Here is a 22,563-nt window from a genome sequence, read left to right as displayed (position 1 = left end):
GGGAAAAGCAAAATGGTTTCCATTGTTGTTTGAGACTCTGAGCATACCAGAGTATCACCCAGTGGCTGGAGCCCGCAACTACCTTGTGATGTGCAATAGTTTACATAAGAACATTTCCATTATATGTTTATAAACTATTTTAACATATTGTTGACATAAAAATGTTACCAAAAATAGTGACAAAAAGAAATGCACATATACATAAGATTTGCAATATATAGATTGTTTTTGCTTCTGTAGCTGTATAGGATTATTACATTAATAAAGCTATTACTGACATTTGAGTAGCTTTATCCCTGTAATAGTAAGTACTTGCTTAAGCTAACGGAGTGTTTACTGCAAATGTGAAACATGGAACCTGCTAGGAGCTAACGGTTAATCATTGGTCGGTTACCTGGGAATTCATCATCTTCCTCGTCATTCGCATTGTTGTTGTTGCTGTTCTTGTTCTTGTTGCTTTGCTTGGCTTTTCCTAAAATTATGACAACTGTGTTATAGTCAGTACCAGAGCCTTTAAGCGAGCAACAAATTCCTCACGTGTTTTACGTCCTATTTTAAACAATTTTTGTTCATGTGAACTTCATGCAACACTATCAAGAATGGAACTGTCTTCCTTCTTTGCAAAGCCCCTTTCAGGCTTTTTGACAGCAGTAACAGCAACACTATGATTTTCCCAGTTGCTTAATTTATTAAACCTCCTTCTTCCATAGTTCCTTCCCCTGGGCAGGAAACTATGTGCAATAAATTCAAACATAACAACTTGCATTTATACAGTGCCTTTAACATAGTAAAACATCCCAAGGTGCTTCACAATGTGACAGTGGGTGATACAATTGATCTCAGCATCCCTGAACTAAGGAGGGGGAACTACGCATGGCTCCTGCTCCAAGCCACTGCCCAGTGACGCCTCCTGCAGTCTGCATGCCAGGGGAGGACAGGATTGGATCTAGTTGTGATGTCCTATTTGGTGAACTCACTATCCAGGCTTACACCTGAAGAATGGCCACTTGGCTGAAGTACGGAAGAGTCACCAGTGCCTGTGGAACTGTAATACACATTAGTTCAGAAAAGGTAGGAGTAGCTTTTCAGAATGAAACTGGAGAAGGAAATATCTAGTGCATATATTAATAAAATCATTTTATATACAGTAACCATTTGTGTACCCACAAGCAGAAGAGAAGGTGGACAGTTAGATTCACATACATTAATAGAACCATAGACTTTACAGCACAGGAGGAGTCCATTCATCCCATCATGCCTGTGCTGGTGCGAGCTCTTAAACTGGAACTGTTCAGTCTAATAACATTCCCTCTCCTTTTCTATTCTCCCTTTTCAAATATGTATCCAGTTCCCATTTAAATTATGTTACAGTCACTGCTTCAATAGCCACTTATAGTAAAGAATTCCATGTTCTAATAATCTTAGATATGGGAGTGGTGCCAGAGGATTAGACGATTGCAAATGTTACACTACTTGTTCAAAACAGGGGAGAGGGATAAACCCAGCAACTACATGCCAGTCAGCCTAACATCAGAGGTTGGGAAACTTTTAATTACTTTTAGAGACAATAAGCCGGGACAAAATTAATTGGCATTTGGGAAAATGAAAGTCAGCACAGATTTATTAAAAACAAAATGTTTGACTAATTTGATTGAGTTCTTTGATGAAGTAATGGAAAGGGTTGATAAGGGTAGTGCGGTTGATGCTGTGTATATGGACTTTCAAAAGGCGTTTGATAAAGTTCCTCATAATAGACCTGTTACCAAAATTGAAGCCCATAGGATTAAAGGGGCAGTGGCTGCATGGGTCCTAAATTAGCTAAAGGACAGAAAGCAGAGATTAGTGGTGAACGGTTGTTTTTCCAGACTGGAGGGAAGTGTACAGTGGTATTTCCCAGGGGTCAGTATTGGGACCATTACTCTATTTGATCTATATTAATGACCTGGACTTGGGTATACAGGGAATAATTTCAAAGTTTTCAGATAACATGAAACTCAGAAATATAGTAACAGTGAGGAGAATAGTAACAGACTTCAGGAGGACATAAACAGACTGGTAAAATGGGCTGACACATAGCAGATGATATTTAACACAGAAAAGTGTGAAGTGATGCATTTCTGAAGGCAAATTAAAGAGAGACTATATGAACTAAATGGTACAATTTTAAAAGGGGTTCAGGAACACAGAGACCTGTGGGTTGGCGTACAGAAATCTTTGACGGAGCCCGGACAAGTTGATAAGGCTGTTAAATAAGCACACGGGATCCTTGGCTTTATAAATTGCGGCATAGAGTACAAAAGCAAGGAAGTTATGGTAAACCTTTATAAACGCTGGTTCGGCCACAACTGGTGTATTGTATCCAATTCTGGGCACCACACTTTAGGAAGGATGTCAAGGACTTGGAGAGGGTGCAGAGGAGATTTACAAGAGTGATACCAGGGATGGTTAAGAGATTAAATAGAGGTGTTCAAAGTCATGAAGGGCTTTGATAAGAGTAAATGAGGAGAAACTGTTTCCAGTGGCAGAAGGGTCGGTAACCAGAGGACACAGATGTAAGGTAATTGGCAAAAGGGCCAGAGGTGAGATGAGGAGAAATCTTTTTACGCAAGTTATTATGATCTGGAATGCACTCCCTGAAAGGGTGATGGAAGCAGATTCAACAGTAACTTTCAAAAGAGAATTGGATAAATACTTGAAAAGGAAAATAATGCTTGGCTAAGTGGAAAGAGCAGGGGAGTGGGACTAATTGGATAGCTCTTTCAAAGAGCTGGTACAGGTACAATGAGCTGAATGGCCTCCTTCTGTACTGTATCATTCTATGATTCTATGAACATAGTAAAACATCACAGAAGTGTAATCAGACAAAAATTGAAACCGAGCCAAAGAAAGAGATATCAGGACAGGTGACCAAAAGCTTGGTCAAGGAGGAAGGTTTCAAGCAGCGTACTAAAGGAGAGAGACGTAGAGCAGTGAAGAGGTTTATAGAGGGAATACCAGAACTTAGGGGCTAGGCAGTTGAAGGCACAGTCGCCAATGGTGGGGTGAAGTTAAGTGGAGCATGTACAAGAAGCCAGAGTTAGAGGAGCGCAGAGATTTTGGAGGATTATAGGGATGGAGGTGGTTACAGAGATAGGGAGGTGCGAGGCCATGGAGGGATTTGAACACGAGGATGAGAATTTTAAAATTGAGGCGTTGGTGGACCAGGAGCCAACGTAGGTCAGCAAGGGTGAACGGGACTTGGTACGAGTTAGGGTACGGGGCACCAGAGTTTTGAATGAGCTCAAGTTTATGGAGGATGGAAGATGGGAGGCCGGCCAGGAGCGCATTGGAATAACAACAGAAAATGCTGGAATAGTTCAGTTTTGAGGTAACAAAAAACATGGAAGATGGTTTCAGCAGCGATGGGGCCGAGACAGCGGCAGAGACGGGCGATGTTACGGGGATGGAAGTAGGCGGTCTTTGTGATATACAGGATATGGGGTTGGAAGCTCAGCTACGGGTCCAATAGGACACCAAGGTTGTGAACAGTCTGGTTCAGCCTGAGACAGTGACCAGGAAGAGGGATGGAGTCGGTGGCTTGGGAACAAAGTTTGTGGCGGGGACCAAAGACAAAGGCTTCAGTCTGCCCGACGTTTATTGGAGGAAATTTCACCTCATCTAAGACCAGTCACACCTGTCCCTGAACTTGGACAACAGTTCGCCAATGCTCCATGCAGACTCCACCCTACCTACATTAACTTTATTCCGTGGGACCTCTGACGAGTTTTCCCAGTGTCCATTCGCTTGCGTATTTTGGCTGCCGCTCCAGACCCAAGCCCATCACTTCTATTACTACTTTTCTTCTCCCCATTTTTACTACTTTTCTCTTTACCCCTTGTAGACCCCTCTCTCCTGTCATCATAGAAACATAGAAGATAGGAGCAGGAATAGGCCATTCGGCCCCTCCAGCCTGCTCCGCCATTCAATGCGATCATGGCTGATCATCCAAATTCATGCCTTCTTTCATTTCTCCCCTGTCGGGTACTCTGCCCTCCCAAATCCCTACCTCAACCCTTCAGCACTCCTTGACCTTCCTACTCTCCTGCCGCCGTCCCATGCTCGACTCCCTCTTAGATAAGCCTACAGCTTCCCTTTGTGCCTCTCCGAAGGGCCCATCGAGGCACTCGTCCCTGCTCCTTACAAGCAGCAATGCCAACTGCCCCATCCTACTCTCGTCAACCTTTCTGCCCAGCGCACCCACTGGGGACTAATCTTGCCAATCTCCTCCCCATCCAACTCACCCTTCCCGGTGCTGACCATGTGGATCAGCTATCACCGCATCCCCTTCCAGAATGTCTGTTCACTTGTGAACAAGGCCCTTGCCATCCATTAGCTTATTGTGGATGGTAGCATCAACATCATGGCCTTGATGGAAACCTGGCTGAGGGGTGATGACAGTTTCCCCCTAAATGAAGCCTCCCTGCCTGGCTATACCCTTCACCACTTGCCTCACCCAGACCATCGCAGTGGCGGTGTGGCTCTCATCACCAAATCACACCTTGGTCTGTCTCCCTACTCCTCTGGCACTTTCTCCTCCTTTGAGCATCTCATCTTGTTCCACCTCTCTCACCTCTCATTTAAAATCCTCATTCTCTACTGCCCACCCAAGTACCATAAAAATTCTCTCAGATATCTTCACTGCTTTCTTCCTTCAGCCTCTACACCGAGCGACTTCTCATCCTCGGTGATTGCAACCTCCATCTCAATTCATCATGCTCTCGCTCCTCCCTCCAATCCTCCCTTAATCTCTCCCTCCATGTAAACTCCCCAACCCATATTCACGGCCAAACCCTTGACCTTACCATCTGACATGGCCTTGCTACTCCCATCGTGTCAATCACAGATAAGGCCATCTCTGATCACTTCCTTGTATCGCTCTCCACCCATATCCCCCTTTCCCCTCACAATCCTACTTCCTCTGTATACTCCCCGGGGAAAAATCTCTCCCAATTCACTTACAACTGCACTTTCAAAATCCCAACTGTCTAGCCTTTGGCCCTCCATTCACCATGACATTGCTATAGCTACCGATCTATTCAACCACACCCTCACCTCCACCTTTGAGCCCTAGTCTCTTTTAAAACCATTACTCTCTCTCACCCTGGCTGTTCCCCCTGATGCGGCCTTCATCTCCGCTCCCTTAAGCCCAAGGAACGCAGACTTGAATGGATATGGTGGACAACTGGTTTAGCCATTCACCGCCAGATCTGGCTGGACGACATAAAGCACTGTCGGGCCCTGCTCTCGTCTGCCAAAACTGCTCACTATTCTAGGATAATTCTGGAAAGCAAAGTTAACTCCCAGCTTCTTTTCTCTACTGCAAACAGTCTTCGTAAACCCCTTTCCCCTGCCTTCTTCATCCTCACCGCCAACAACAAGTGCGAGGAGCTCATGGACTTCTTTGCCACTAAGATTGAGACCATCTGATCAGCTGTCTCTGCCGCTTCCCTCCCTTCCACTAGCCCACTGGGCCAGACTTCCTCTAAGATTTCCCCCTGCCCTAGTCCTGAATTTCTTTCTTTCTCTAGTTTCTCTCATATCTCCCTTCACGCCCTCTCCGAGCTCACCTTGTCCATGAGACCCACTTCCTGCTCCCTCGACCCTATTCCCACTAAACTGACCACCCAACTTCCCTTCCTGGCTCCCATGTTAGCTGACATTGTTAATGGTTCTCTCTCCTCAGGTACTGTCTCCCTCTCCCTCAAATCTGCCGTCATCAACCCTCTCCTCAAAAAACAACCCCCTTGATCCCTCCGTCCTTGCAAACTACTGCCCCATCTCCAATCTCCCTTTCCTCTCCAAAGTTATTGAACGTGCTGATGCCTCCCAAATCCGTGTCCATCTTTCCCAGAACTCCATATTTAAATCCCTCCAATCAGGTTTTCACCCCTGCCACAGTATCGAAACGGCTCTTATCAAAGTCACAAATAACATCCTTTGTGACTGTGACAAAGGTAAACTATCCCTCCTCATGCTTGACGGCCTGTCTGCAGCCTTTGACATGTTTGACCACACCATCCTCCTCCAATGCCTCTCGGCCAGCTGGGTGGGACTTCACTCGCATGGTTCCATTCTTATCTACAGTTGTAGCCAGAGAATCACCTGCAATGGCTTCTCTTCCCGCTCCCGCACCGTTACCTCTGGTGTCCCCCAAGGATCTATCCTTGGCCCCTTCCTATTTCTCATCTACATGCTGCCACTCGGCGACATCATGTACGCTGATGATGCCCACTTCTACCTCACCACCACCTCTCTCGACCCCTCCATTGACTCTAAATTGTCAAACTGCTTGTCCAACATCCAGTACTGGATGAGCAGAAATTTCCTTCAACTAAATATTGGGAAGACCAAAGCCATTGTCTTTGGTCCCCGCCACAAACTCTGTTCCCTAGCCACCAACTCCATCCCTCTCCCTAGCAACTGTCTGAGGCTGAACCAGACTGTTTGCAACCTTAGTGTCCTATTTGACCCCGAGATGAGCTTCCGACCACATATCCGCACCATCATTAAGACCATCTATTTCCACCTCTGGAACATCGCCCGACTCTGCCCCTGCCTCAACTCGTCTGCTGCTGAAACACTCATGCATGCCTTTGTTACCTCTAGACTTGACTATTCCAACGCACTCCTGGCCAGCCTTCCTCTTTTCAAATAGTGGCTGTGGGACCTTTTACATCCACCTGAGAGGGCAGACGAGGCCTCGATTGACACTCATTTGGAAGACGGCACCTCTGACAGTGCAATACTCCCACACTACTGCACTGGCGTGTTAACCTAGTTTTGTGCTCAATTCTCTGGAATGGGACTTGAACCCTCAACCTTCTGACTCAGAGGCGTGAGCGCTACCCTCTGAGCCACAGCTGACACCTTCTGTGAAGTATTTTGGGATGTTTTTCTAACAAGCAAAATCAAGACAACAGTTAAGTAATTGTGCCTGGTTAGTTGGTGACTCCATAGTCACATAAAAAGAAAGAACTTGCATTTATATAGCACCATTCACGTCCTCAGGATGTCCCTTAACACTTCACAACCAATGAAGTACTTTTCAAGTGTCACTGTTGTAATGTAGGAATATGCAGATAGTGTTTTGTGCAGAGGTAAGTCATTCACCAGGCAGTTATGTGCTTTCTTGGAGCTAGGGGTAAGGACTTAGATAGCAGGCTGGATGCTTTGCTGAAGAGGGAATGCAAGATCTCTGTGATTGCTTTACATAAATAGCTACAAATGATATGGTCGGTAGTCTGTCCTGATTAGCAATGAACGCCCAATAAATTTAAGAATGAAGGTCCCAGAGATGTGCACCCCACGCTCCTCCCACCCCCACCCAACCTCCTCCCGTATGTCATGGTGGGGGTTAATATTGAGGCCATGGTCTTTGGTTTGTCAGAAAGGAAGAGCAGAATTATTGACTTCGCTGACTGCCTGGAAGTTATGAGTAAAAACGAGAACCTGGTGTTTATCGACAACCAGAGGATCTTTGGTGAAGAATGCAAGCTTTTCAGGAGGGATGGGATTCATCTAAACTGGTTCAGGGTTGAAAGGTTGGCCCTGAATGTAGAAAGCACAACCGGGATATATTTTATTGGGACTGGGCTAATATTGCTCATTCTGTGTTCCGTAGGATTAAGGACCAAAGTGCAGCTGCTAAAACTTATTACAACGAGCAAGGCAATTTCTGAAAGGAAACCTTGTGAGACTAATCGGGAGGCCTAAAGTGTTTGTGTGTAAAAGCTATTAGTATTAGTGTTGGAATTGCGAGCATTTGCTTCTCTAGAGGATTTATATACAAGTATCTTTGAAACATGGTTGAATCTCAATGATCGTTCTAAAGTTCAGCTGAAAGCGTACAGGGGATTTTTAAAGGATAGGGCAGGGGACAACAGGTCACGGGGGGGGGGGGGGGGGGGGGGGGGCCAGAGACAGAAAAGAGTGTATGACGGAATAATTACTGTATATATGAGCTCTGGATGGAACGAATGGCTGATTCTCACACTGGCCTTTGTTTTGATGCATGTTCCCAGCAGTAGGACACAGGAGTGGGTGAGCATTTAAAGAATGAGGAAAATCCGACTATACATCCTTATTTTTTATTGTTAGGGTCTGGCCTCATGAAAAGAAGAACTTTGGACCTGGACCTTGCTCCCGGTTCAGATGCTGTAACATTTGATGAAGTTATGATGATTGCAGATGCTCTAGGGCACCATGGAGTTCGGGTGCAGGATCACACCTTAATCTGCCACAACATCCCATTTTTCAGCCCGGTTTCAACTTTTTATAATAACAGAGCTGCCCTACTGGAAAAATCATTGCAGATTTACTAAGATCTAAGAAAAAAAGCTGATAATTTTACTTGAGAGCTCTTCATGTCCTTCCAACTTGTTGTTGTTGTTGTTGCTGTTATTCCCAATATTGAATTCCGCTACAATTAAAACAGAAAAGTTCTTTTACTATTTATTTTCCATAATCTCAATCAAAAGTTAACACAGTTAAATAATATATAAAATCTCACAGTAAAAACATAAAATGACAGCAGAGTAGGAGGTCATTTGACTATTGGACCTATGTAGGTGCCAGCTCTTCAACTGCATGTTGGCGGTCTGCACAGAGCGGGACTGAACAGAGTGGACTTGAACAGAGTGCTTTGTTTGGGAATTTGGAAAGAGTGGGAATTCGGAGAAGAGAGGGAAGGAGTTTTTGCTTTTTGCCTGCACTACTTGTAGTACTTTGTGTTACAGGTAGATATTTAATTTCAGTACCTTAACTTAATCTAGATCGAGTGAGTAGTCAGGAAACTACACTATAAACTAAGTTACCTAATTACAAATTTAATTTAATTTTAAAAATCAAGGTCATATAGGGATGGCAGTGCAGGCGGTGTACCGAAACGGCAGCATGTGGGAGTTTGTGGAGAGCATTGTGATCCCGGACAACCACGTTTGCAGTAAGTGCCTGCATCTTGAGGAACTTCAGCTCAGAGTTTTTGAGCTGGAGTCTGAGTTGCAGATATTGCGGGGCATCATGGATGGGGAGAGTTACCTGGACACTTTGATCCAGGAGGCAGTCACACCCCTTAGGTTAGGTAGTCGTACAGGTCTGGTTAGTGGTCAGGAACAGGAGGGTGTGACTGCAACTCAGGAAGGTAAGGGGACTTCAGGTGCAGTGCTGGAGGAGCCTCCGCCTTTGCCCTTGTCCAACAGGTATGAGGTTCTTGCTGCCTGTGTGGATGAGGGAAAAGCCTGCAGGATGGATGAACAAGCTGACCATGGCACCATGGTGCAGGAGGCCATTCAAGTAGGGGGAGTGAAAGGGAATGTTGTTCTGGTAGGGCACAGTATAGTCAGGGGGTAGATACTGTTCTCTGCAGTCGCGACCGAGAGTTCCGAAGGTTGTGTTGCCTGCCCGGTGCCAGGGTTAAAGACATCTCCTCATGGCTGGAGAAGAACTTGGAGTGGGAGGGGGAGGATCCAGTTGTCGTGGTCTACGTCGGAACCAACGACATAGGTAGAACTAGGAATGAGGTTCTGCTGAGGGAGTTTGAGGAGCTAGGATCCAAATTAAAAAGCAGAACCTCAAAAGTAATAATCTCTGGATTGTTACCTGAGCCACGTGCATATTGGCATAGGGACAAACAGATTAGAGGTTTAAATGCGTGGCTCAAAGAGTGGTGTGGGAGGAAGTGGTTTCGGTTCATGGGGCACTGGCACCAGGACTGGGGAAAGAGGGAGCTGGTTTGTTGGGACGGGCTCCACTTAAACCGGGCTGGGACCAGTGTCCTGGCGAACCGATTAACTAGGGCAGTAGACATGGTTTTAAACTAATGAAAGGGGGGGGCGGGAGGATTCAGGAAAAAGTAAATTTAAAAGCAGCAAGAGAAATGTCAAGGCTCTAGAGCAGAGTAGAGTTTTGGGAAAAATAAGCAGAGTGGGTCAGGAAGGGACAGAGAGAGTAACAAAGGTAATAAGGAATCAGTGACTAAGGTGACATCAGGGAAAAAGAGAAATAAGTCAAAGCTAAAGGCATTATATCTGAATGCACAAAGCATTCGCAACAAAATAGATGAATTAAAAGCGCAGCTAGAAATGAACAGGTTTGATCTAATAGCCATAACAGAGACATGGTTACAAAGTGGCCAAGGTTGGTACTAAATATTCCAGGATAAATAACTTTAAAAAATGGAAAAGGAGGAGGGGTAGCCCTGATAATAAAGGATAGGATAAAGACAGTAAAGAGAAAGGATCTTAGCTCTGAAAATCAAGAAGTAGAATCAGTTTGGGTGGAGCAAAGAAACAGCAAGGGGCAGAAAACATTGGTGGGAGTTGTTTATAGACCCCGAGTTGTAATGTGGGGCAGAGTATAAATCAGGAAATTAGAGGCACAAGTAACAAGGGTAATATAGTAATCATGGGGGACTTTAATCTACATATAGACTGGGCAAACCAAATTTGCAGTAATGGTGTGGAGGACGAATTCATGGAATGTATGCAAGATAGTTTTCTAGATCAGTATGTTGAGGAACCAACTAGGGAACAGGCTATTTTAGATCTAGTATTGTGCAACGAGAAAGGGTTAATTAATAACCTTGTAGTAAAGGGGCCTTTAGGGAAGAGTGACCATAATATGATAGATTTTTATATTCAGTTTCACAGAATCACAGAAACCCCACAGTGCAGATAGAGGCTATTTCGGCCCATCGAGCCTGCACCGACACATATCCCACCCGATCCCTGTAACCCCTACACCAACACATATCCCACCCTATCCCTGTAACCCCATGTATTTAACCCCCTAACACTAAGGGTCAATTTATCATAGCCAATCAACCTAACCCGCACATCTTTGGACTGTGGGAGGAAACCGGAGCACCCGGAGAAAACCCACGCAAACACGGGGAGAATGTGCAAACTCCACACAGACAGTCGCCCGAGGCCGGATTCGAACCCGGGTCTCTGGCGCTGTGAGACAACAGTGCTAACCACTATGCCACCGTTTGAAAGTGACTTAGTTAAATCCAAAACTAGGATCTTAAATCTAAACAAAGCAAACTATGTAGGTATGAGGGGCGAGTTGGCTAAGGTAGATTGGGAAACTACATTAAAAGGTATGACAGTGGACAAGCAATGGCTAGCATTTAAAGAATTAATACATAATTTACAACAAATATATATTCCTTTAAGTCACAGAAACCCCACAGGAAAAGTGGTCCAACCATGGCTAACAAGAGAAGTTAAAGAGCGTATTAGATCAAAGGAAGAGGCTTATAATGCTGCCACAAAGAGTAGTAAACCTGAGGATTGGGAGGATTTTAGAATTCAGCAAAGGAGGGCCAGGAAATTGATAAAGAAAGGGTAAATAGTATGTGAGAGTAAACTAGCAGGAGACATAAAAACAGGCTGTAAAAGTTTCTATAGGTATGTAAAAAGGAAAAGATTAGCAAAAGTAAATGTGGGTCCCTTACAGGCTATGACAGGAGAAATTATAATGGGGAATAAGGAAATGGCATAGAAATTAAACAAATACTTTGGGCGCGATCTCACCTTTCGGTGCGAGTTGGGAGCAGGTCACCTGCCTTCCGGGTTCCGATCCCGCCCCCAATGACGCCCGACGCACAGACGTAATTTTATGTCAATTGGCCTTGTTAAGCTCGCCCTGCGGGCTTGCCGGCCAATTAGGAGAAAGCCGGTGTCAGATGACATCAGTTGAATGACGCGTCATCTACCGGTTTTCTTAAAGGGGACACGCACATTTTTTTTTGACGAATGATTTTTCAGTGTTCGACAGCATTGAGGTGCTGCAAACACTGCACAAAGGTGAGCCCTTGAATCCAGGCTCTCCAGTGACTCTCTCCTTCGGATAAAACAGATGGCAGCTGCAGGTGAGGTTACAGAAGTGATCTGTCACTGGTGAGAGAGGTTCTCCCAATGAGGTGGGACTACACAAACACTTCAAACCTTGTTACCTACAGAAAAGTCCAAATACATTAAAAATGATCCCAACATTTTCTTACCTCTGAAACTCACCAGTGTACCACTGGATCCTTCACACCACTTCTGCAGCTGTCATCAATGCACAAACCTTACAGTAGACCCACAGCACGCCACACTTACCCTGGCATGGTGTCCGGATGTCGGGAAGCCCGCAGTCGACCTGTCAAAATTGAAAAAAGCCTCTTAACTGCCTGTTAACTACCTGTTAACAGTCAGTTAAGTGCCTATAATCCTCTTCCCGCTGTTAGATGTCGGGTCCCTGCGTGAATTGGGGACCCGACACCTGGGAAGATTGTATGGAGATGGGTTGAGAGCGGGTTCGGGACCCATTGTCAATCTTTGCAATTTTGCCAGCAGTCCCACCTCCAAACCCGCCCCAAGTGCTGGCAAAATTCCTCCCTTTGTGTCTGTCTTCATGGAAGACGCAAAATAACTTCACGGAAATAGTGGAGAACCAAGGGTCCAGCGAGAATGAGGAACAGAAAGAAATTAGTATTAGTAAAAAAATAGTACTGGAGAAACTAATGGGACTGAAAGCCGATAAAGCTCCTGGACCTGATGGCCTACATCCTAGAGTTTTCAAAGAGTTGGCTATAGAGATGGTGGATGCATTGGTTGCCATTTTCCAAAATTCCATAGGTTCTAGAACGGTTCCCGCAGATTGGAAGGTAGCAAATGTAACCCCACTATTTAAGAAAGGAGGGAGAGAGAAAAAGGGAAACTACAGACCAGTTAGCCTGTCATCAGCAGTAGGGAAAATGCTAGAATCTATTATTAAGGACGTGGTAACAGGGCACTTAGAAAATAATAATAGGATTGGGCAGAGTCAACACGGATATATGAAAGGGAAATCGTGTTTGACAAATCTGTTAAGAGTTTTTTGAGGTTGTAACTAGCAGAATAGATAAGGGACAACCAGTGGATGTAATGTATTTGGATTTTCAGAAGGCATTCGATAAGGTGCCAGACAAGAGGTTTTTAAACAAAATTAGGGCTCATGGGATCGGGGGTAATATACTAGCATGGATTGAGGATTGGTTAATGGACAGAAAACAGAGAGTAGGAATAAACGGGTCATTTTCGGGTTGGCAGGCTGTAACTAGTGGGGTACCGCAAGGATCAGTGTTTGGGCCTCAGCTATTTATAATCTACATCAATGATTTGGATGAGGGGATCAAATGTAATATATCCAAGTCTGCTGATGATACAAAGATGGGTGGGAATGTGTTGAGGAGGATGCAAGGAGGCTTCAAGGGGATACAGATAGGCTAAGTGAGTGGGCAAGAACATGGCAAATGGAATATAATGTGGAGAAATGTGAAGTTATCCACTTTGGTCGGAAAAATAGAGAAGCAGACTATTTTTTAAATGGAGAGAGATTGGAAAATGTTGGTGTTCAGAGAGACCTGGGTGTCCTTGTACACGAATCGCTGAACGTTAACATGCAGGTACAGCAAGCAATTAGGAGAGCAAATGGTATATTGGCCTTTATTACAAGAGGATTTGAGTATAAGAGTAAAGACGTCTTACTGCAATTATATAGGGCCCTGATGAGACCACACCTGGAGTATTATGTACAGTTTTGGTCTTACCTAAGTAAGGATATACTTGCCACAAAGGGAGTGCAACAAATGTTCACCAGACTGGTTCCTGGGATGGGGGGATTGTCCTATGATGAGAGATTGAGTAGACTAGGCCTATATTCTCTAGAGTTTAGAAGAATGAGAGGTGATCTCATTGAAACATACAAAATTCTTACACGGCTCGGCAGGGTAGATGCAGGGAGCATGTTTCCCCTGGCTGGGGAGTCTAGAACCAGAGGTCACAGCCTCAGAATAAGGGGTCGGCCATTTAGGGCTGAGATGAGGAGAAATCTCTTTACTCAGAGGGTGGATAATCTTTGGAAAGCTGGGTGGGCGTGTGTGCTATGAGGAGGATACCGAGAAACTCCAGTATGATTTGGACAGGTTGGGTGATTGGGCAGAAACATGGCAGATGCAATATAACGTGGATAAATGTGAGGTTATCCACTTTGGTGTCAAAAACAGGAAGGCAGATTATTATCTGAATGGCAATAGATTGGGAGAAGGGGAAGTGCAACGAGACCTGGGCGTCCTTGTGCACCAGTCGCTGAAAGTAAGCATGCAGGTGCAGCAGGTGGTTAAGAGGGCAAATGGTATGTTGGCCTTCGTAGCGAGAGGGTTTGAGTACAGGAACAAGGATGTCTTGCTGCAGTTGTACAGGGCCTTGGTGAGACCACATCTGGAGTATTGTGTGCAGTTTTGGTCGCCTTATCTGAGGATGTTCTTGCCATGGAAGGAGTGCAGCGAAGATTCACCAGGCGGATACCTGGGATGGCAGGAATGACGTACGAGGAGAGATTGGGTCAATTGGGCTTGTACTCGCTGGAGTTTAGAAGAATGAGAGGGGATCTCATCGAAACTTATAAAATTCTAACAGGACTAGACAGACTAGATGCTGGAAGGATGTTCCCGATGGTCGGGGAGTCCAGAACCAGGGGTCACAGTCTAAAGATAAGGGGTAAGCCATTTAGGACAGAGATGAGGAGGAATTTCTTCACCCAGAGAGTGGTGAACCTGTGGAATTCTCTACCAAAGAAGGCAGTAGAGGCCAATTCATTAAATATATTCAAGAAGGAGTTGGATATATTTCTTAAGGCTAATGGGATCAAGGGATATGGAGAGAAGGCAGGAACAGGGTACTGAATTTGGACGATCAGCCATGATCTCATTGAATGGCGGAGCAGGCTCGAGGGGCCAAATGGCCTGCTCCTGCTCCTATCTTCTATGTTTCTATAGAGATCGATAGATTTTTGAATATTAAGGGAATTAAGGGATATGGGGATCGTTCAGGAAAATGGAGATGAGCTAGAAGATCAGCCATGATCTTATTGAATGGCAGAGCAGGCTCGAAGGGCCAAATGGCCTACTCCTGCTCCTATTTCTTATGTTCTTATGCAGCTACCTGCTCTAATCCAATTTCCCTCTTCTCACTAGAACAGAGAAGGTTGAGAGGAGATGATAATAGAGGTGTTCAAAATTTTGAGGGGCATTCATGAGGTAAATAGGGCAAATGTATTTCCACTCATTGTTGAGTCAGTAACTTGAGAGCATAAATTTAATCATCACCAAAAGAATAAAGGGAGAGGTTAGGAGAGTTGCTAAGAGATGGAATACCCTGCTGGAAACAGAAACAGTAGTGGAACATAAGAACATAAGCAGGAGTAGGCCATTTGACTCCCTCGAGCCTGCTCCGCGCTATTCAATAAGATCATGGCTGATCTTCTACCTTCATCTCCATTTTCCTGCACTATCCCCATATTCCTTGATTTCCTTAATATCCAAGCAAACCCAGAAGCACTTTTAAAAGGGAAGTGGATAAATATTTGAAAGAAAAATGTAAAAAAGGTGTGAGGAAAGGGCAGAGGAAAGAGGGCATAGATGCAATGGGCCAAATGGCCTCCTGTGCTGAAAACTTCTATAATTCTGTAATTTAGCTGATGTTTTCTGTCAAGGCTACATAAGTCCTTCCATTCTAGCTCTCCTACTTTAACTCTAATGCACTGCATATTCACATAGAAACACTGGGTCCTGCCACTTTTACACTCCTCAGCACCCTTTACCCTTCTGTGTCTTCTTATTCTTTCTTTCGCTACAGTTCTCCTTACCTTCTCTCCTATTTACCCTGAGATATGCCTGTATTTTAGCCCTGCCAGAGCTAACTACCTTATGACGTAATAAAACTCACTACGCACTTGGTTTGAGCATAAAGCAAGGCTTTAATCAACTTGTTTCAGAACATGGAGGTCTAGTTGTACTTGACTAGTTCCTTGTCTTACAAAATGTCCCTGCCAAGCTGGGTCCCCGCCCGAGTATTTATACTCCTTGGACAGTGCCACCAGCTGGCCATCCAGCGTTATTTCATGAGTAGTTTCTTGATGAATGTTGAGATTTATAACCTTCTTCCTGCCTAAAAGATTTGGAAGTCTTACGACTTCCTCTTAACGGATTAGGCGGACCACGAATAGCCGCAGTCTTTTAGATTTTTGTTTATGGCTAGAAGGCACATCTCCCCGGACCGTGTCTTGGTCCCTGGGCCGCTTGATCCATACCGGTGGATCGACAGGGCCCGTGTTGCTCTGATCGACCCAAGGGAGGCTGGGGACATCGTGACTCCGGGTGCGGGCCCCACAGGCGCAGAACTGGCTTCATCCTGTTGGATAGCCGGGGATTGACCGGCGTCCTGGCCTCGAGTGGCCATCCCATGGGGAGCATTTGGCTCCCCAAGTGGATCCGGTGGGGCAGCTGGCAGATCTTTCGATGTCCCAGGTAGGGCGTTATCTTCGGGAGAGCGCGCAGAGTGTCGGCATCATCCCCATGGGTCCCTCTATCGGTTGGGTCCGTGGAACTAGCCGGACAGGAAGCCAGGTCCCGGAGCGAAACGGTGGACTCCCTGCCAATCAGTTCTACCGCACGTGCGCGTACATGGGGTTGACGTCCGTGAGTTCTACCGCGTCGACCAGAGGATCGGTTTTAGATGATCGGACGAATCTTCGGAGCAGCACGGGGCCGAGAGCTGCCAACCATGACGGTAGAGACGTCCCATGGGTGGAGCGACGCTGGAAGCTGAAGAATCGCTCGTGAGGTGTGACATTGGTAGATGTAGAAAGGAGAGACCTGATGGAATGCAACACGTCAGGGAGCAAAGTTTCCCACTGCTGGTCTGGTAGGTTGCGTGACCTCAGCGCAAGACGAACAGCGCTCCAAATGATAGCGTTGTATCGCTCAACCTGTCCGTTACCGATGGGATGGTACGGTGTCGTTTTACTTGTGGCAATTCCCCGTTGGGAGATAACTTTTGAGTTTGCTTCACATGAAGGAGGGACCCCGATCAGAGTGGGTGAAATTGGCCGTAACATAAAGGGAAAAGACTTGATCAAGGCATTTGATCACTGTGGAAGTAAGCATATTGGGACAGGGGAAAGCAAAGAGAAAGCGTGAATATTCATCCACCATAGTCAGTAAGTAGGTGTTTCGCGTTGAGGAAGGCAATGGCCCTTTAAAGTCAATGCTGAGTCGCTGCACAGGCTGTATAGCGTGCATGAGCGAGCTATCTGATGGACGGAAGAATTGCGGTTTTAATTCCGCACAAATTCTACAGGAGGAACACGTTCTTTTCACATTTTCCGTAGAAAATGGGAGATTTTTAAATCGCACAAAGTGCAACATACGGGTAACGCCAGGATGGCATAAGTCAGTATGAAGATCCGCAAGAGTCGAAGTTGACACAGAAGAGCAGAATGCCCGCGTGAGGGTATCCGGGGCCACATTCTCTTTGCCGGGTCGATAACGTATGGTGTATCCAAAGGCGGCCAATTCCATCCTCCAGAGTTGTATTTTGTTATTCTTGATCTTAGTGCGTTTTCGGTTATCCAGCATAAAGGCCACGGAGCGCTGATCGGTTATAAGTGTGAAATGGCAACGAGCGAGAAAATGACTCCATTTACGTACCGCTTCGATGATGGCCATAGCCTCCTTCTCGACAGGAGGATAATGGAGCTCGCTACCCTGCAAAGTTCTGGACAGAAATGCAACGGGTCGACCACCTTGATTCAAGGTAGCAGAGATCGCCACATCCGATGCATCGCACTCGACCACGAAAGGAAGATTTTCATCAATGGAACGAAGCGTGGCTTTTTCCAGTTGTCACTTGAGGAGGTTGAAAGCTGAAATAGCCGTTGCCTCCAATGGAAATGACTTTGCATGAAGCAGGGGCTGGATCTTGTCAGAGAAGTGGGGTATCCATTTCGCATAATAGGCAAACATGCCGAGTGCCCGACGAAGAGAGTCGAGATTCGTAGGGGGAAGGAGCTCCTGAAGCGGACGAAGTCACTCCGGATCCGGTTTGATGACACCGTTGCCCACCCAGTAGCCAAGGATGTTGACTGATGGTACTGATTTCACAGATTTGGACTCATTTAAGGTTAAGTTGCGACGACGGAGAACGTCAAAAAATTTCTGGAGGTTGGCATCATGCTCCTTCTGGTCATGACCAGCAATGGTGATATTATCCAGATATGGAAAAGTGTCCGTTAAGTTCACCTGTTTGACTAGGCTATCCATTGCCCGTTGAAAGACGACCACCCCATTGGTGACCCCAAATGGAAGGCGACAAAACTAGTAAAGCCGACCATTGGCCTCAAAGGCCGTATACTTGTCAGAGTCCTTTAACGGTACTTGATGATATGCGCTCTTTAAATCAAAAGTTGAAAATACCTTGTAGTTGGCAAGGTTATTGACCATGTCATCGATGCGTGGTAGTGGGTAGGCATCCAGGTCGGTATACTGGTTAATAGTTTGCGAGTAATCGATGCAAAGGCGTTTCTTGTGTTGCTTCAGAGGATTTTTAACAATGGTGACTTGAGCCCGCCAGGAAGATGAACATGGCTCAATGATACCGTCAGCTAGAAGGCGAGAGATTTCTGCCTCGATAAAGGATCGATCATCTTGGCTGAAACGTCGTGATTTAGTGACTATGGGCTTACATTGGGGGGGAAAGATTGGCAAACAAGGAGGGCTCGTCGAGCGAAGCCGCCAAAAGTGCATAAAACGGTACTTTGGAAATAGTAAGCTCCGGCTTTGACCCTCCAAACTCGAAAGTGAGTCTTTTGTGTTGTTTCTGGAAATCCTGTCCCAGGAGCACATCACTGCATAGGTTCTTGAGCACCCCGAGCCGGGTGGAGAAATAACTGCGGCCATTGAGAATAAGGTCGACAAGACAAAAGCCGGAAGAATTGGTGGTCAGTGTCATCAGAGCCATTGCAATTTCCCTGTCCGAGGGGTAAATACGCAGTTTTAACTTACTGACAGCCAGCTCACAAATGAAGCTGTCAGAGCTGCATGAGTCAATTAGTGCACTCAAAATGTGTCCATTTACCGAAACCTTCGTGGCTGCATGGGACAGACTTTGGGGAAAAACAGCTGTGATGGGAGGAGGGGCAGTTTTACCCTTGACAGCTGTAACCTTAGTAGTGGTTCTTGGGGGAGGAGCAGTTTTATAGATTGCAGCTGTAACCTTAGTAGTGGCTCTTGGGGGAGGAGCAGTTTTATAGATAGTAGCTACAAAACTAACAGGAGCTCTCGGCCGGTATACCTTAGAAAAGTGGCCTTTCTTACTAACAGCGGCTCTTGACTGGCATACCTTAGAAAAGTGACCTTTCTTGCTGCAATGACTGCAGGTTGCGTTACGAGCAGGACAGAATTTCCTATAATGGAACGCACCTCCACAGAAGAAACACTTCCTTCCAGATTGCCAAGATGCCGCTAGGGCGGTCGTCATCAGTGAAGGCTTCTAGGGTAGGGTTGTCATCCGCTAAGTTAGAGTCATCATCGGTGAGGGCTTCCGCCCGAAACCTATCGAAGGAGTCATTAAAAGCGATAGCAGCAGCCCGTGCACGAGGTAAAAGATAGGTATCTGCATTCCTCTTTGCTAAGTCCAGGGAACACGCCTGGTCATAGGCAGCCTGTAACTCGAGGGTTTTATTCTCCAATAGACGCTGGCGTATGAAGGGAGACGTAATTCCATTAATAAAGGAATCGCAAATTAGCTCCTTCTGGTACTGCTCAGCTGTGACAGCTTTAAGGTTACAATCCTTGCTGAGCCTGCGAAGCTATTGAAGGAATTCGTCAAGTGATTCCCCGGGTTGTTGTCGAGTTGTGGCCAATAGATGTCGAGCAAAAATTTCGTTTGGGGCCTTAACATACACTCGCTGCAATATTAGGATAGCGGAGTCATAGTCTACACAGTCTTCGATATAGTCAAACACATGAGGAGATACATAATTGGCAAGTATCTCTAATTTATCAAGAACATTCTCACCACACACCCTGAGGAAGCTGCTGAAGGTACGATGCCAGTGTTTCCATACCTTAGCAGTTGTAGGTGAATTTGGGTCCAGGTCAAGACGGGCGGGTCCGAGTAATTTGTCCATGATGGATTGATTTCTACGCCGGAGTTCCCTTCTGCAGTTGAAGTCGTAGCTGGTTGTTCCCGAAATCACTCAGAGCGTGGAGTCGATATCAAGTTGATTAAATTGACGTAATAAAACTCACTACGCACTTGGTTTGAGCATAAAGCAAGGCTTTAATCAACTTGTTTCAGAACATGGAGGTCTAGTTGTACTTCACTAGTTCCTTGTCTTACAAAATGTCCCTGGAGGGCTGGGCCCACGCCCGTGTATTTATACTCCTTGGACGGCGCCACCAGCTGGCCGTCCAGCGTTATTTCATGAGTAGTTTCTTGATGAATGATGAGATTTATAACACCTTAGACTGCTCATACTCCCTTTGTAGAAGCTACATTCAGCTCTTTGCTATGTCATTAGTTCTAATATGAACCACATTTCAGGCTGTTGAATCTTCCTTTCCAGAATCATCCTCCATTCTATTCTGTCCATTACCCTGGTACCTGATAGAGGGAGATAAACTGAGAATATGGCAAATCTGATAAAACCAAATATGGTGGAAATGCACCAGGGCAATTGTTATCTGAAGGGTAATTTTTAAAAATTTATTCACAGGATGTGGGCGTCGCTGGCAAGGCCAGAATTTATTGCCCATTCATAAATGCTCTCGAGAAGGTGGTGGTGAGCCACCTTCTTGAACCGTTGCAGTCCGTGTGGTGAAGGTACTCCCACAGTGTTGTTAAGGAGGGAGTTCCAAAGTTTTGACCCAGCAACGATGAAGGAGCGGCAATATACTTCCAAGTCAGAATGGTGTGTGACTTGGAGGGGAACTTGGAGGTGGTGGTGTTCCCATGTGTCTACTGCCCTTGTCCTTCTAGGTGGTAGAGGTCATGGGCTTGGGAGTTGTTGCAGTGCATCTTGTAGATGGTACACACTGCAGCCATGGTACGCCAGTGCTGGAGGGAGTGAATGTTTAAGGTGGTGGATCGGGTGCCAATCAAGTGGGCTGCTTTGCCCTGGATGGAGTCAAGCTTCTTGAGTGTTGTTGGAGCTGTACTCATCGAGGCAAGTGGAAAATATTCCATCACACTCCTTACTTGTGCCTTGTAGATGGTGGAAAGGTTTTGGGGAGTCAGGAGGTGAGTCACTCGCGCAGAATACCCAGCCTCTGACCTGCTCTAGTAGCCACAATATTTATGTGGCTGGTTCAGTTAAGTTTCTGGTCAGTGGTGGCCCCAGGATGTTGATGGTGGGGGATTTGATGATGGTAATGCCATTGAATGTCAAGGGGAGGTGGTTACACTCTCTCTTATTGGAGATAGTCATTGCCTGGCACTTGTATGGCGTGAATGTTACTTGCCACTTATCAACCCAAGCCTGAATGTTGCCAAGGTCTTGCTGCATGCGGGCACGAACTGCTCCATTATCTGAAGAGTTCCAAATGGAACTGAACACTGTGCAGTCATCAGCGAACATCCCCACCTCTGTTCATATGATGAAGGGAAGATCACTGATGAAGCAGCTGAAGATGGTTGGGCCTAGGACACTGCCCTCAGGAACTCCTGCAGCGATTGGCAAAAGAACCAGAGGTGACATGAAGGGGAAAAAAATAACTCAGCGACTTATGATCAGGAATGCACTGCCTGAAAGGGTGGTGGAAGCAGATTCAATAGTAACTTTCAAAAAAACAAGCCTGAAGGCTCTGGCCTAGAAATTCGGTGGGCTGCGCCACCAGTTAGCTTCTAAAGAGGGCACCCAGTGGCTTTAGCGCCAATGGCCGCGCCTCCCGCGATATTTAGCGGGCCCCCCCCCGGGCAGTGCCGGCTGTGTCCCGAGAGCCTGGCACTTCTCCTTGGTGCCGGGCTCTTTTGCCGGCACTTGCGATCGGTCATCGCGCTGGTGCAGGCCCCTCCCCCTTAAGGAGGGGAGGAAGGCCTGCAGTACCGCAGCGTGCCGTGCCGCAGCGTGTGGCGCTGTGGCACATTGCACTGCGATATTCAGTTTCAGTGCCCCTAGAGGGACGCGGGGCACCTCAAGCAGCGCCCCGCGTCCCTCTTGGGGTGCTCAAACTGAATTTCCGGCGGGCGTAACGGCTCCGTTCGCAGCGGTAATTCCGGCGCCCAGGCGAGCTTGGCGCCCTGTTTGGGGCTCCACCGAATTTCTAGGCCACTGTGTCTTAATGCGAAGAGCATTCGTAATAAGGTGGATGAATTAGCTGCACAAATAGATGTAAATGGATATGATATGATTGGGATTACGGAAACATGGCTCCAGGGTGACCAAGGCTGGGAACTCAACATCCAGGGGTATTCAATATTCAGGGAAGACAGGCAAAAAGGAAAAGGAGGTGGGGTAGCATTGCTGGTTAAAGAGGAGATTAACAGAATAGTAAGGAAGGATATTAGCTCTGATGATGTGGAATCTGTATGGGTAGAGCTGAGAAATACCAAGGGGCAGAAAACGTTAGTGGGAGTTGTATACAGACCCCCAAACAGTAATGCCAAGGTTGGGGATGGCACAAAACGTGAAATTAGAGATGCATGCAATAAGGGCACA

The 22,563-nt window shown here is 46.2% G+C and overlaps 1 protein-coding gene across 5 annotated transcripts in view; it reads right to left on the bottom strand.

The window, feature by feature from the left end:
• LOC147102226 (integrin alpha-E-like) overlaps nucleotides 1–22,563 on the bottom strand; it is a 208,162-nt gene that overhangs the window by 155,515 nt on the left and 30,084 nt on the right. For all 5 annotated transcript variants that reach the window (XM_085964540.1, XM_085964539.1, XM_085964542.1 and 2 more), the window contains exons 7-8: nucleotides 8,390–8,458; nucleotides 395–472 (exon numbers count right to left, since the gene is read on the bottom strand). In XM_085964540.1, the coding sequence (XP_085820666.1) occupies nucleotides 395–472; nucleotides 8,390–8,458 (147 nt within the window). The remainder of the gene's footprint in view (nucleotides 1–394; nucleotides 473–8,389; nucleotides 8,459–22,563) is intronic.

The sequence above is a fragment of the Somniosus microcephalus genome, chromosome 22 (genome assembly GCF_052327205.1).
Source record: "Somniosus microcephalus isolate GS21.2 chromosome 22, FLI_Smic_1.0, whole genome shotgun sequence".
In the NCBI taxonomy this organism is placed as follows: domain Eukaryota; kingdom Metazoa; phylum Chordata; class Chondrichthyes; order Squaliformes; family Somniosidae; genus Somniosus; species Somniosus microcephalus.
The sequence above is the reverse complement of the archived record's forward strand: the minus strand, read 5'-3'. Positions and strand labels throughout refer to the sequence as shown.